We start from the raw sequence: 16,323 nt of genomic DNA, 5'->3' as shown, positions 1-16,323 counted from the left end.
GTAATTTCAGGAACCTAACCCCCGCATTATTCGAGGGACTACTGTATATGTATTTCTCAGACACTTCATCTCAAGATACATTTAAAATTTTCCTTTTTGCCACTCTCAAACTCCAAGTCTCTGCACCATAGTCATCAGCACAATCACCTCTTCACTATAGAATCATGATAATCCTTGATAGGAATGATTTACTAAAAAAGGACAATGGAAAATCAAGAGGTCATGAAAAGAAACTCAAAAAGGATAACTATAGAAGAGATATGAAAAAAATAGCTTCCTACACACTGTTGGATATCTGGAATAACTTAGATAAAGAAACAATGTGTGCAAATACTATTCAAGATTTTAAGAAAAAACTTGATGCTAAAATGATACAAAGATAGGTCACCACGAGCATAGCTCCCTTCCCGTATAATACAACTAGGTAAATACATCTTTTCTTTACATCTATACCCATATGCCTACTTCTCATAACATTTTTTTATCTCAAGATATTTACTAGCTTCTCTCAATCTACAAGTTACCTCTATCCCCATTCCTCCATTTCCTGCCATATACACATACCAAGGTGGGAAATGTCAAAGGGCATAATTTGATTCCCACACCTTTCATCACCCACTCCACCCCCATTCACCATCCCTCCTTTCCTCTTTTCTTGGCTACTCCTGGATGAGTCATCTCTACATCTCACCCATCACCTTGGGTCAGAAACAATACAGCAAGACACAGCACATCCACAATAAGGCCATTTCATTTACTTGCCCAGAAAGTGTCAAATATACATCAACCAAAGAAAGAAATATTTAAAAGTGTGTAGAGAGGAAAAAAAAAAATACAAAAAAAGACATCATAGGAAAATGTTAAGATCAACCTAAGCTATTCTATATGTGAATGGTAAACTTAAAAATAAACATGAAATTGTGAAACTACATCATGGAAACAGAATACACAGAGGATTTAGAAATGGCTGAAGTCATGAACAATCACTTCAAGTCTGTTTTCACTAGAGAAAAAATACAGTACTGGGATGAAGAGAACCAAGTGTGATTCCCCTATGAGGGAAATAAAAATAACACAAAAAGAAATAATGGATCAATTAACGAACCTTGATGTCAGGAAATCACACGGCCCAGACGGAATAACAAATTAGATACTAAAAGCATATAAAGAAGAATTAATAGACAAAATATATAACACAAGTTGCTCAAAGAAGGAAAAATACCAAATAACTGGAAAAATGCCAACATTGTACTAATATATAAAGGGGAAGCAAAGATCCAACAAATTACAAACCAATTTCCCTTACAAGCATATAAATATACATATACCAAAGGCTTTTTCTCCCTTATAAGGGGGGTAGCCAAAAAACAAATGCATAAAATCCACTTCCATCCATTCCATCCCTACATACTCCATACTCCACTCCCATCCACCCCCCTCCCTCCCTCTTACCTTTACTCCTCTTGGATGACAGGTCATCCCTGCATCTCACCTACTGCCCTGGGTTAGAAGCAGTGGAACAAGACACAGAACATCCACAGCAAGGCCACTTCATTAAATCGGTGAACCCCTTCTCCATCCCCTGACAGGGTGAAATCTCTTTGGGCTGCATCAATTTATTTCTCATACATACTCCCTCACCCCCATCCCTCACTCACTCCCTTTCATGCATCACAGCATCATCCACATACAACCATTCTCCATTCACTCCTATCTTTTGTCTTCTCCCATCCTTCCTCAACAAGCATTCCCTTCTTTCCCAATGCCCCTTTTACCCATCAATCCATCTCATCCTTGGTCATTCCATCATATTCACTCCATCTACCTCTGTCTTCCACACCTCTTTCACTAATCTCTCTTCACTCATTCTTTCCATGTTAACTCACTTGTGATTTAACTCGATTCTTCGCTGCTGCACAACCTTGTTGTTTCCTTGACCTTGCTTTATGATCTTATCAGCAAGCGAGTTGATCTTCCCAAAACGTGCATCGTCAACTCTCATGTCTGAATCGACGTCATCTAACTTCCGATGTAATGCCATGCAGTGTTCATAATCTTTACCAAGGTCACCAGCCTGTACCATCATCTCCTACAGAAAGGAAAATTATCTATTAGTATATATACACATTCCAAAAAGTATCTTCCCTAAAACATTATTTAACCACAAATACAACTCCACTTTTTCTCAGAACAAGAGGAATAACAGTATGTGCAGGATGGTATGACAGAATAAACATTTCTTGCCCCCTCCCCTTCCAAAATACATGTATATGTATACACTTAACCCTCAATTTAACGGACAAATGCATGCAGACCCTTGTCCGTTATTTGAAAATCGGGTCTGTCCGTGACCAATACTGGATACCGGACATAAGTCCATTATGTAGAAAATTGTCCGTTAGGTTTCGGCGTGCACAAACGTATTGGATATGTAATAAAAACCTACAGTACATATGTATGTGCATGCCATTAGGTTTCGGCGTGCACATACATTACTACTGGACACCTATCAGACATAAGTCCATTACGTAGAAAATTGTCTGTTAGGTTTCGGCATGCACATACGTATTAGATATGTAATAAAAAGCTACAGTACATATGTATAATGATGTACATTACATATAAAGAAGAAATTGAAAAAAGCTACAGTACATATGTATAATGATGTACATTACATATAAAGAAGAAATTGAACCACACCGTTAGGTTTCGGCATGCACATATGTTACTACTGGACACCTATCGGACAAATTCTTATTTTACGAACTTCGTCCGGAATTTCACTGTTACTACTAGACACACTTTTTTATCCACTAAATCACAAGTCCACAAATTTGAGGTCCGCTAAAGTGAGGGTTGAGTGTATGTATATATATGTGTATATATATATATATATATATATATATATATATATATATATATATATATATTTTATACCAAATGGCAAAGACACATCAAACTGAGAAACAAATATGTAGATATATGCAGGAAGGAAAAAAGAAACTACAAAAAAGATATAATAGATAAATGCAAAGACCAACCTGAACTATTTTACAGATATGTAAATGAGAAACTAAAAGACAAACACAAAATAATGAAACTGCATGAGGGAAAAAGAATATATAGATGAAGTAGAAATGCATTTTAGGTCTGCATTTACAATTGAAAGCTCACAAATTTGGGATGAAGGAAGGCAAGGAAGATCCCCCAAAATGAAAGAAATAACGGTGACACAGAAAGAAATAAGGAACCAAATAAAAAATCTTGAAGTCAGAAAGTCACACAGGCACTCCTCCAATCCTCTGGCACTCTACCCTCTCTTAAACAAACATTAAATAACCTCACCAACCAGTCCACCATAACTGTACCTCCTTTCTTCAAACATTCTGCATGACATCCATCCAACCCAGGTGCCTTACCTGCTCTCATTATCTTAACAGCTGCTTTCATTTCATCCTTCCATATTTCTCCTCCATTTTCCTCACTCATCACTCATTTTCTTAGCGCTCCCCACTGCAACTACCTTTCCCTCCCTATCCTCCTTCACATTTAGCAACTCCCTAAAATACTCTGCCCACCTTCCTCTCACTGCCTTCTCTTCCATTATCATCTCTCCATCTGCACCTTTAACCTTTTCTTCTCTACTTGATTCGCCTCCTCTTCCTCTTTTAATTTTCTTCCAAAGCATCTTTTTATTACTCTCAAAATTTTCTGGCATAGCCTTTCCCCATCTCACATCTGCTCTCCTCTTTGCTTTCTTTATCTTATGCTTAACTCCCTTTCTCCTTACTTTGTACCTCTCATATGATTCCCTCTTCCTAATTTGTAGCCAATCTATGAATGCCTCCTTCTGTTCTACAACCTTATTTGCTTCCTCATCCCACCACTCACTACCCTTCCTTCTATTTCCTTCCACCCTCCTTGTTCCACACACCATCTTTGCACACCTTATGACCCCCGTATAATACAACTAGGTAAATATATATACCAAAGGCTTGTTCACCCTTACAAGGGAAGTAGCCAAAAATCAAAGGCAAAAAATTAACTCCCACCCATTCCATCCCCACATACTCCACTCCCATTCACCTTTCTCCCTCCCTCTTATCTTGGCTCCTTCTGTATGACAGGTCATCCCTGCATCTTGCCCACTGCCCTGGGTCAGAAACAATGCAACAAAACACATCCAATGCAGGCCACTTTATTTAATTGGCAAACCCTCCTTTCCATCCTCTCATGCAGAAAATGAGAAGACGGGGAGAAATCCTTTCACCCTGTGTCAAAACATCATTCATACATACTGCCTCACCCCACATCCCCCACCCATTCCTTTCCATGCATCACAGCATCATCCATACACAACCATTCTCCACTCACCCCTATCTTCTGTCTTCTCCCTTCCTTTCCCAATACCCCTTTTACCCCATCCATCCATGTCATCCTACCCCTCATGTTCACTCACTCCTTCCACCTCTGCCTTCTACACTTATTAATTTTTCTTCTCTCATTCTTTCCATGTGTCAAAACCATCCCAATACTCTTTCATCAACCCTATCTCCCACCTCCCTTTACACCCTCTGTTCTCCTCGCCTCCTCGTCTTTCATTCTATCAAGCCTAGAAACCCCAATCATACTTATCAGGCATTTCATCTCAAACACATATGAACTCTTCCTCTCTTATACGTTTCTGCACCAGAGTGCTGTCAGCATAATCACTCCATCATACAATCTCCTCATAGCATCCATTCCCAACTGTCTATTTCTCATTACACTTTTTATTCCCCCAAGGCATTTACTTGTTTCTCTCAATCTACATTCTACCTCCACCTCCACTCCTCCCTTCCCCTCCACATTTGTACCCAAGTATCTAAAGCTATCCACTTCCTCCAGTCTCTCTTAATACTCGCTTTCAATTTAGTGCCATCCTCTCCCTCGTATATCTCATCACCTTATTTTTACCCACATTTATCTACAACTTCCTTCTTTTGCCCTCCTTCCCAAACTTTGTCACTAACTTCCTTAATCCCTCTTCTGATCCTCCTATGAGCAGTGTCATCAGCAATGAACAACTGACTTATCTCCCACTTTTCTCCATTTTCTTTAACCACCTTCAATCCCCAGCCAATTACCTTTGTGTTTACCTCTTGCACCACCTCATCCATGTATAAACTGAACAGCCAAGCCGACATAACACATCCCTGATGAAGTCCTACCTTTACCTCAAACCACTCACTCTCCATTTCTAATTCTAACACAGGCACTACTACTATTGTAAAAAAAAAAAAAAATCTTAACTACTCTTAACAGTTTCCTCCTATCCCATATATATATGTACTACCCCCACAGTGTCTTCCTGTCTACCCTGTCATAAACATTTTCCAAATCCATAAAGCCATCCCCCCCCCAAAAAAAAAAAAAAAAAAAAAAATCCCTTACCTTTTCCTAAACCTTTCTCACATAACTACCTTATCACAAAAATCTGATCCAAACAATCCTTACCTGTCTTAAACCCACAATGTTCCTCACCAATTATTTCCTGTTCCTCTCCTAATCCTCTCAATCAAAACCATCCCATAAGCCTTCCCAACTACACTTAACAAACTGATCTATCTGAAACTATTACATTCACACTTGTCCCCTTTTCCTTTGTAAAGTGGAACTATACAGACACTCCTCCCATCCTCCAGCACTCTACTCTCTTTTAGACAAACATTAAACATCAATCAGTCCACCATCACTGTACCTCCCTTTTTTTTTAGGCACTGCATGACATCCATTCAACCCAGGTGCCTCACCTGCTCTCATCATTTTAATAACTGCTTTCAGCTTGTTTCTTATTTCTCCTCCATTTTCCTCTTTCATCACTGTCATTTTCTTAGTGCTTCCCACTACCTATCCTCCCTCACATTTAGCAACGCCCTAAAATACTCTGCCCATATTCTTCTTACTGCTAACTCTTCCAATATCATCTCTCCATCTGCACCTTTTACTTTTTTTCTACATGATATGCCTCCTCTTACCCTTAATTTCCTTCCAAAACATCTTTTTATTACTTTCAAAATGTTGTCACTCTTACTCCATTTCACATAATAATAAAAAATGTAATTTTCGCAGGAAAATTAATTTTTCCCTGATACAAACCTGAGGTACTCCTTACCCAAGGATACGCGGCGCGTTTCTACCGCTAACACTGTGTGTGCTTGAAAACACCTCACTCCGAGGGTCTGGGCAACCATTATCCTCAGTAAGGGGCCCTCCTGGGGCAAGGGGGCCCCCCCCTCCCCCCACAAGGGTAGGAGGACAGAAGCTCCATTGTCTGAGCCAGGTATGAAATTAGTCACGAGGGTTGACAGGCCAGGGAGAAGGAACTACTAGCGGGGTGGATGAGGAGGGCCATTAGAGGTAAGGAGTACCTCAGGTTTGTATCAGGGAAAAATTAATTTTCCTGCGAAAATTACATTTGTTCCGAAGAATACAAACTCTTCGGTACTCCTTACCCAAGGAGACTTGGACTTAGGGGGGAAGGAAGTATTTATCTAGCCTGGGAAACCCTCGTAAGGAGAAAATGTAGAGTGCTAAGATCTACGTTGACCAGACCCTTATACATTCCCCAAAACTGTGAAGGGCACCTGGATCTGTTCCCAGAGTGGAGACAGACAGGGCATACTCACTTTGTACCCCTTGTAGGGCTCGAACTGATTCCCTTGGAATGCTTGAGAGCCCTCGGTGAGGTAAGGGAATGTAGGAGTATGAGAAGGACTTGAGATAGGTATCCCCGTGGTTGCCGATCCAGAACTTGGATGAGGCTTCAGGGTTGGCTGTGTGCCATTGGTACGGGGTATGTTATCTCAGGACTTCTTGGGCGGCCACTATGGGGCCTAGAGAGAAGGTCCCTAAGGATTCCCACATGACATCTTTGAGGTAAAAGGAAGTGAACGTAGTCTGGGACTTCCATATACCTGCTTGAAGGACCTGGTTGACTGACCGATTCTTTTGGAAGACTAGGGAGGGCCCTATTGCCCTGAGGTCATGAGCTTTTGCTACAGGGTAATCCGTGGGGCTCGAGGCGTAGGCCCTGTGGATGACTTCCTTGATCCAGTAAGAAATGGAAGTCTTAGTGACGGGCTTGGGTGTACCCCTGGTAGAGACGAACAGTCTTGGCAAGTCTGGTCTAAGATGCTTCGTCCTCTTGAGGTAGGTCCGGATAGCACGTACCGGGCATAGGACCATTTCTGCATGTTCGGCCCCTACAAAGTCATCCAAGGAAGGAATACTAAAGGACCAGAATCTAGGGTCGGCTTTGGTCGGATCCTGGTTTTTGGCAACGAATTGGGGCAGAAAAGTGAAGGAGACCTCTTGCCATCCTTTCAAGTGGGCGACTCGATAAGAGATGGCATGCAACTCCCCGACCCTCCTGGAAGACGCCAGGGCCAAGAGAAAAACTGTCTTCAAGGCGAGGTCCTTGAAATTAGCATCTCGGAGGGGTTCGTAAGGGGGGCCCCGCAGAGCGTTGAGGACTAATGCCACATCCCATGGAGGAGAAGTGATCTCCCTGGGGGGGCATGATTTTCTGAAATGTCTGAAGAGCATGGAAATTTCTGGAGACAGGGCTAGATCCATGCCCTTCAGAGAAAACACCTGATTAAGAGCTGCCCTATAGCCCTGCACTGCCGAGAGGGAGATCTTCTTGGACTTCCGGAGGAAGTGGAAGAAGGAGGCAATCAGAGGAATGGTGGCTTGCTCTGGGGCTATTGCTCAGGAGTGGCACCATTCTGCAAAAGCATTCCACTTCCCTTGATAAAGGGCAGCTGAGGAAGAGCGAATAGGGGAGGACATGTCTTCTGCCACTTCTTTGGGGAAACCCTTCTCTAGGAGGATCCGGACCATAGTCTGAACGCGTGAAGCGCCAGGGCTGACGGGTTCTTGTGCCAGGCCCCGTTGACTGGTTGATGTAGAAGGTCGGGTCTTCCCTGAAGGGCCAGGGGCTCCTCCACTGCTAGCTCGAGGGCGTCTGGAAACCATGGGGCTTCCGGCCACCAGGGAGCGATCAAAGTCATCCGAAGGTTGGATGCGGTTCGTACTCTCTGGAGCACCTTCTGGAGCAAGGGAAACGGTGGGAAAGCGTAGGTGTCGAGGTTGTCCCAGCTTTGCAGAAGAGCATCCTCTCCCGCTGCCAGCGGATCCGGGAGAGGGCTGAAATACACCGGGAGCTGGTGGTTCCATCTGGTGGCGAAAAGGTCCACCAGAGGGGAGCCCCATTTGTTGATGAGGAAGGTCGCCACTTCCGGATGGAGGGACCACTCCGTGCTGATTACCTGACTCCTTCTGCTGAGGTGGTCCGCCCAGACATTCTTCTTCCCTGGGATGTAGCGAGCTCTGAGTGCCACTTGGAGGTTCTCGGCTAATAGGAGGATCTCCATAGTGAGATGGCAGAGGTCCTGGGAGACTGTGCCCCCCTGCTTGTTCAGGTAGGCTACTACCGAGGAATTGTCCGACATGATGCCCACAACTTTCCCCGAGATTTGACCCGAGAAGTGACGGAGAGCCAGCAGTACCGCTTTCAATTCTAGCCAGTTGATATGGGCTGTCCGATCGACCGTGGACCAGGAACCGCTGACGTGATCGTCGTTGAGGTGGGCCCCCCAGCCCTCCTTGGAGGCGTCGGAGAAGAGGAGGACTTCGGGGGGAGATGGGCCGAGGGGCATCCCCACGAGCAGGTTGCATGGGTCCTTCCACCAGAGAAGAGAATGCTTGACCTCTCCGGTAAGGGTGATGTGTTAACAGGTGTTTCTCCTTAGCGGGGACCACTGGGACTTGAGGAGCCACTGTAGGGGTCGCATTCTCAGTCTGCTCCTGGGTATTAACCTCTCGACGGAGGCCATGTGGCCCAGGAGGACTTGGCACTGTTTGGCCGTGAGGAACCCGGTCGATAGTGCCTGCACGACGAGAGAAGAGAGATTCTGGATTCGCTTCTCTACTGGGAATGCCTGCATGAGGGAAGAGTCCAGAACCATACCCAGGTACGTGACTCTCTGTCTTGGAATGAAATCTGACTTCGTCTGGTTGACCATGGAGCCCAATTTGCGGATGAAGGCTAGGACCGTCCCCAGGTGGTCGCGGCATAGCTGGGCGGAGTGTGCCAGGATCAGCCAATCGTCCAGGTAACGGAGTAGGCGAATCCCTCTGGAGTGGGACCACGCTGAGACGAGTTTGAACACTCTGGTGAAGACTTGGGGTGCTGTGGAGAGGCCGAAGCATAGGCAGGTGAATTGAAAGGTGGTGCCCTTGTGGACGAAGCGGAGGAATTTTCGGGATGAGGGATGCACAGGTATTTGGAAATAGGCGTCCTGGAGGTCCAGTGACACCATGAAGTCCCCTTCCCTGATAGACGCCCTCACGGCCTCTGGGGTGTCTATCTGGAACTTCGTCAGGGAAAGGAACTTGTTGAGAGGAGACAGATCGATGACAGGTCTCCACCCCCCTGTAGCCTTTGGTACTAGGAATAGCCTCGAGTAGAACCCCGGGTCCAGAGTTGAGACTTCCTCGAGCGCTCCTTTCTGAAGCAGAGTGGAGATTTCCTCCACTAGGGCCCGCCCGCGATCCGAGTCCGGATGGTAGTTGCTGACTTGGATGGGATAGGGGGAGAGGCTGGGGATGGTGTGAAAAGGAAGACGATAGCCCGCCTTGATGACCTGGATGGTCCAGTCTTCTGCCCCGGCAGCCTCCCATTCTCTCCAGTAGAGAGAGAGGCAACCTCCTATACTGTGCGGGAGGGCAGGCGAGTTCCTAGAATTTCCTGCGTTGGGGTCCAGAGCCTCTATGATGTTTGCGCCCCTGTTCTCTATTGGGGAAGGGGCGGGGCTTTCCTGTCTGGGCTTTGGACTTCGAATGGGGTGGGGGCCAGTCTTCCCGCTTAGGGAGATGAAAAGGCTGCCTCTGCGTCTGAAAGGACCGAGGGGTCGATGGGGGGGTGGTCCTTGGCCTCGAGCTAGAGACGGCTGTTCTCTCGATGGCTCTGTTGTGTAGCAACTGGTTGGTGCTAGTGATTGCCGAGTCCACCATATCCGGGGGAATCAGTGTGTGGGTGAGCAGGGGGGCCCTCTTCAAAGGAGCATAAATCTCCCTGAGGAGGGGGTCACTGGGGTCCCCGAGGATGGTGTCTCTCCTGCGGGACTCGAAGTTGGCCCAGGACGTTGAGAGACAGGAAGCCTGATGCTTCAGGGCTCTGCTCGCACTTGCCAAAAAAGCCTGGAGGTCGCATTCTTCCTGGGGTTGTAGTTCGGGTAAGAACTCCCTCGCCGAGGCAAGGAGGCGTTCTAGCCAGGAGTTCACCGCAAGGGACAGAGCCAGTGAATGAATGTGGTCGCTGACTTCCCTGCCAGAGAGGAGGACGTTTCGTCTGCGCAGCGACTCGGCGTCCGCCTTAACCAGCTCTGGTAACCTCGCCGGGATCGAGGCTGCTCTGAGGGTTGACCCCGATGGGGTGTAGAAGCGCTTCTGGTGTTCCAATGGGACCGGAAGCCAACGCGCCTTCTCGGTCGTCCTTGTTGCGAGAGCGTCGGAGGCCTAGGCCATGGCTCTCGCCGTCTGCGTACTCCATGGAAGGTGGAGGGGAGTAGGCTGGGCTTTCTGAGAGTTGGCCGTCATGAAGATGTCAGACTCGAATGTGGCTTCCTTTTCTTTCGGGGGGCCCAGTCGATTCGCCCTCCGAACCCTCGCGAGGGCGTCCGAGAAGGAAGGTGGGACCACCATCGAGGATTCCGACTGGGAAACGGGAGGGGAAAGGGAGCGTGGCCCCCCCCCCTACGGCGCTGTGGACATCGTCGTCGGCGTAGGAGGGGTCGGCACGGGCAGAGAGGAACCGCACGCTACCATCCTCGTCACTGATGGGTTCAGGGGGGGGCTGAGCAAGTGGAAGCTGGTCGAGGGGGGCCCTTGGGGGTGGTGACTCCTCACGAGCTTCCGTGCGGTGCACGAACTGCGCTTGAGAAGCGCGGAAAAATTCCCGTTGGGCCTCCATCTGTTCCTTCAACGTAGTGACGAGTGAACAGAGTGGGGAGGAGGTCCGGGGAATGTCCGCTTGGAGAGTCCCGCCTGGGTGCGGATGGTCCGGGAGACGCCAAGGGGAGACTGCCTCCTCTGGACGAAGCTGAGTCACCTACGACGAACGCGCGTGTGGGTACACCTCGGGCTTCCTGCCCACCGGGCATAGAAAGGGTTCCGGTGATGACCCGGCTCGTCTGACGATAGGTGGAAGGGGGACTGGGGGTCACCCGAGAAGGAGAAGAGGCTGACGCGCTCCGAATCTCCGAACTCGGTTCCTTTGTCCGTGGGGGGGGGTGGAGCTGCCGGGTAGCATTGCGGGGCCGGCGGACGCATCCGGAAAAAATCTCGTACCCGGGGGGGTAGTTCGCGGGGGCCAGAGGCGCGTGCCCGTCGAAGCTAACCACCCTGTGGGAAGGAACAGGAGATAATTTAGCCTGAGACTGACTCGGGGCGGCTATTGTACAACCTTTCCGTTTACTACGCTTAGGAGGGGGGAGACAACTGCCCGCGTCCTCCGCCGACGTAGCATGCCTTCTCTTTGTGTCGGGTGAGGGGGGAAGCCATCTTCCTTGCCCGCGTACTTTGACCCGTGGCTGCACCTTTCGGTGAGCATGAAAATACGCGGACCACTGCTTATCATCCCATTGAGCGCACGTAGTACACGGGGATGAAGGGGAACATTCCAGATTCCGACAACGGATACACCAAGAGTGTGGGTCCACAGTTGTCGGTGGGAGAATAGCCCGGCAGCGAAATTCACCGCGGGCGAAGGCACACATGCTATCGCGAACAACAACACTAGGACCAGATTCCATACTTACAGAGAAGCGGAGAATACCCGGTGGAGATTAAAGAGGGAAAATTAAGGAACAGGGGGTCTCAAGCGCTTCCAAGCGGGGGAATGGCGGCGATGCAGGACGCTCCACACAAAGGACGCCGTTGGAAGGGTGTAGAAGGCCGAAGCAGAGTGCGTGCCTTCCATTCGACACAATCGAACGAGGTCGGGTTTGGCGCAGGAAATTAATTTTTCCCTGATACAAGCACGGGAGCGGGGAATACTGTCCCCAACTGAACTTCAGTGTTAGCCAGACTGTGAGAGATGTTGACTTGATCGCTACCGCTTAGACAATGGAGCTTCTATCCTCCTACCCTTGTGGGGGGAGGGGGGCCCCCTTGCCCCAGGAGGGCCCCTTACTGAGGATAATGGTTGCCCAGACCCTCGGAGTGAGGCGTTTTCAAGCACACACAGTGTTAGCGGTAGAAACGCGCCGCGTATCCTTGGGTAAGGAGTACCGAAGAGTTTGTATTCTTCGGAACAAACACATACATACAAATAGCAACAACTTAAAAAACAAATTCTACTCCCACCCATTTCATCCCCACAAACTCCACTCCCAATCACCCATCTATCTCCCTCTTATCTTGGCTCCTCCTGGATGACTGGTCATCCCTGCATCTTGCCCACTGCCTTGGGTTAGAGGCAATGTAATACACACCATATCCACAGGAAGGCCGCTTCTTTTAACCAGTGAACTCCCTCTCCGTCCCCTCATAAATAAATAAAATATAATAAATACAAACCTTATCTCTAATCCAGGCCTCTACTTTCTCCACCTGATTGTTGAACTCCAATATATCTTGTGCTTCTTCCAATCCTCTTGAGTGGTTTTCAGCATCAAGAACAAGATGCGTCCAACGTTCCACCAACTTATCAACTTCTTCTCGGATGTGGTCTGATGACTTGTGCTTCTTTTTCAACAATGTGTCACCTTTGAAAATATCAAGAAAAGTTTGTAATGTGTGTACAGGGATTTTTTTTTTTGGGGGGGGGGGGGGGAAGACGTCAGAGTGTGTTGTAGAATGCAGTTACTTAGGTTGAAGTAAAGGGACTTGGGATTACCCTTTATTTTTCTTTTATGAAGTTGAGGCATAAGAGGGTCTGGTTGGACATCTCCAACCAGTCCTAGTAACTTGTTCTTTGATTATACAAAGATGTAAACAAAAGGTAAAATATCTGAGTAAAGAAAGATTTGTTACCATACAGTAAACAAAAATTAGAAGGGAACTGAAGTGGAGTTTGGGAGTGGTAAGTAGGGTATCAGGAATGGCAACAGGTTAAGAATGGATGTGTAGAAGTATAACTGTGTGGGACTATGTGTCATCAAGGATGACGCTGGTGAAAACAAGACTAGTGTGGGGATATATAGGCATTTCTGAGTGCATACAGCTCTAGAAGTGGGAAAATGGAGAGGGAGAGGCATTTTGCAATTATTTATAGAAGTGTGTGGAGAATTTTGGGTGGATTTTAATATACTGATGATGGGAATTATATCAACTTTATGATTATGTCCTATATGAGAAGCATAATAGGGGTTACTAGGCTGGATATAGTTAGAAGTGAGGAGGTGAGGAGGAGAATGGGGTGGAAAGAGTTGGGAGATAGGGTTGATGAAAAAGTATTGGGATGGTTTGGGCACATGGAAAGAACAAGTGAAGAAAGACTAGTAAATGAGGTGTGGAAGGCAGAGGTGGAAGGAGTAAACATGAGGGGGTAACCAAGGATGTGATGGATGGATGGGGTAAAAGGAGCATTGGGAAGGAGGGGAGTGTCTGTTGAGGAAGGACAGGAGAGGACAGAAAATAGGGGTGAATGGAAAATGGTTGTGTATGGATGATGCTGTGATGCATGAGGGGGATGGGGATGAAGGATTGTGTGGAAAATAAATTGATGCAGTCCGAAAGGATTTCTCCCTGTCTTCTCTATTTCTGCTGCGGATGTGCTGTGTCTTGTGACACTGCTTCTGACCCAGGGCAGTGGGCATGATTTAGGGATGACCCGTCATCCTGGAGAAGCCAAGACAAGAGGGAAGGAAAGGAGTGGATAGGAGTGGATGGGAGTGGAGTATGTGGGGATGGAATGGGTGGGAGTGATATTTATACCTTTGTTTTTTGGCTACCTCCCTTGTCAGGAGGAAAAAGCCTTTGGTATATGTATGTACTATATGAAGATAACAAATTATCTCTACAACAACAATAATATCAAGTGCTGTCATGAGTTTTACTGACTGGAAACCTGGAGCCCCTCAACCTACAAGTTATTTATTTATCTATACCAAGAGGATTCTCCTTTATAAAGTAGGTACCCATCATGTACCAACTTGCTCCATCCCATTCCCATCCGTCACCTTTCCCTTTTATCTTAGCTCCTTGTAAATAAACAATAGTCATCCTTGTCCCCTGCCCACAGCTGGGATCAGAAACTCAAATTATAGCAGGAATAATTATTAATGTTTTCTGAAAACCTATCACAGAAGTGTTACTTACCTTTGTTTGTGATTTCTTTGATGCGGGATTCATGTGCATGAAGCTCTGCCATAAATGCCTGGTGTTTCTGCAGTTTCTTAACCTTATCCTCAAAGCTTGTTACCTCACCCTTGGATTTCTCTGCTTCAAGCCTACTGGACTTCTCATCAATCCACATGTTTGCATCTCCAATATCCCGGATAAATTGCGCATATAAATGAGCATCTTCAAGTTGCCTTTTCCTGGCTCTGTGAACAAAAACAACATTCATGGTCAAAAAACTTAATTGCATTAAGATGCAATAAAAGGTCCTTAATTGGACGCTACCATCCCTCTCATCCCTTTCTCCTACCTTCTCTTCCCTATTAGCCTTGTTATTACTTGGGGTGCCACCCACAAGCATAAAAACTATAATATTTGAACTTGTTACAACTGAACATGGGTATATGTATATAAAATACTGTGCAACCTTACTTAGTCCATTCCTTGACCTTTGCTCTCCGGTCAATGACTTCCACAATGCGTTGCTTTATGTTTGGTGAATCGAAGTGATTCTGCTCTATCAGCTTTCCTCCATGAGATTTCAGAACATCAAGCTTCTCATCTTGTGCATTCACTAACTTCTCAAAAGCATCATGCTTTTTCACCTATGGAAGAGAACAAAATCAAAAGTAAACAAGAAAGTAAATGAAGAAAATATAATTTCATTTTGTTCACTTTTAATTCTGTAACATATAAAAATGTGTATGTGGTGCTTTATAAGGTTAGGATGCTGCTGCCATGATTATTCACTGTGATTACGAGTGGGATGATACGGGAGGTAAGCATACTTGTCCTGGCCACAGTTTTGTAACTGGTGGGTGAGAATGGTATCAAGTTGTCACAGGTAAATACAACTAGGTCCTTTTATGGAAGACCTGCAACCCCTCCCCTGGGTAACCAGCAACAGCCATGTCACTCACACAACCATCTCTCTGCACTCATTCCCAGATTCCTATTTTTCGTAATTCTTTTCATACCACCCAGATCTTTCCTTGTCTCCTCTTCCACCCCCCACCCCCCAAGGACTAATTGGCCAGACAGTGTAGGCAACAACAACAACAACAACAACAACCTGCACCTATCATCACTCCTTGTATATCTCATCACTTCACTTTTGCTCACATTCATTGTCAACTTTCTCCTTTCAAACTCTGTCACCTACTGCTTCAATCTCTCAGAATCACCCACACACAACAACTGGCTCACCATCCACTTTCCTCCACTCTCACCAATCAACTACAAACCTGTGTGGCAATCTCATATTCATCTTACCACACAATCTATATACATGTTCAACAACCATGTTACAAGTTTAAAAAATAAATTATAAAAAATGTACAATTATAAAAAAAAAAAAAAAAAAGTCATATCTGTTCATTTCAACCATGTGCCCTCACTGGCTAAGAGAGTGGTGACATAAGGGCAATTGAGGTGACTCATTGGCTGAGAGCGGTGACATCACGGCAATGGAGACAACTGATTGGGCAAAATGTGATTTGGCAAAATGAAAATGGGCAAGTAATGATTTGACAAAATGAAATGGGAAAACACTTAATTTGACAAAAGTGAAATGAAATGGAGGGAAATGTGATTTGGCACAGTGAAATGGGACAAAATTTGGCAAAACATGATTTGGTGAAATGAAATTTGGTAAAATTATTTGGCAAAATAAAATAGGGCAAAATGTAATTTGACAAAATGAAAATTTTCAAAATGTCATTTGGTGAAATGAAATCTAACATGTCATATCTATATACTGATAAAAGAATTCCTGTTGATATTGATCTAAATCAAACAGGAAACTGGAAAACCCTCAAGGCACCTCTGAGCAAAGCCAACTTGCCTGAAGGGCTGAGCCCCCACATAGCAGGGTTGGGTGCAGCCTGTTGCTTGTACATACATATACCAAAGGCTTTTTCCCCCTTATAAGGGAGG

At 46.0% G+C, this 16,323-nt stretch overlaps 1 protein-coding gene across 11 annotated transcripts in view; it reads right to left on the bottom strand.

Moving 5' to 3' along the window:
* Positions 1-16,323, bottom strand: part of kst (spectrin beta chain, non-erythrocytic 5 kst) — a 377,873-nt gene that overhangs the window by 110,880 nt on the left and 250,670 nt on the right. For all 11 annotated transcript variants that reach the window (XM_076172895.1, XM_076172894.1, XM_076172904.1 and 8 more), the window contains 4 exons: positions 14,821-14,993; positions 14,368-14,594; positions 12,625-12,812; positions 1,887-2,089 (listed from right to left, as the gene is read on the bottom strand). In XM_076172895.1, coding sequence (XP_076029010.1) covers positions 1,887-2,089; positions 12,625-12,812; positions 14,368-14,594; positions 14,821-14,993 — 791 coding nt within the window. The remainder of the gene's footprint in view (positions 1-1,886; positions 2,090-12,624; positions 12,813-14,367; positions 14,595-14,820; positions 14,994-16,323) is intronic.

The sequence above is a fragment of the Oratosquilla oratoria genome, chromosome 33 (assembly GCF_046742065.1).
Source record: "Oratosquilla oratoria isolate Oo_2021 chromosome 33, ASM4674206v1, whole genome shotgun sequence".
Classification (NCBI taxonomy): domain Eukaryota; kingdom Metazoa; phylum Arthropoda; class Malacostraca; order Stomatopoda; family Squillidae; genus Oratosquilla; species Oratosquilla oratoria.
The sequence above is the reverse complement of the archived record's forward strand: the minus strand, read 5'-3'. Positions and strand labels throughout refer to the sequence as shown.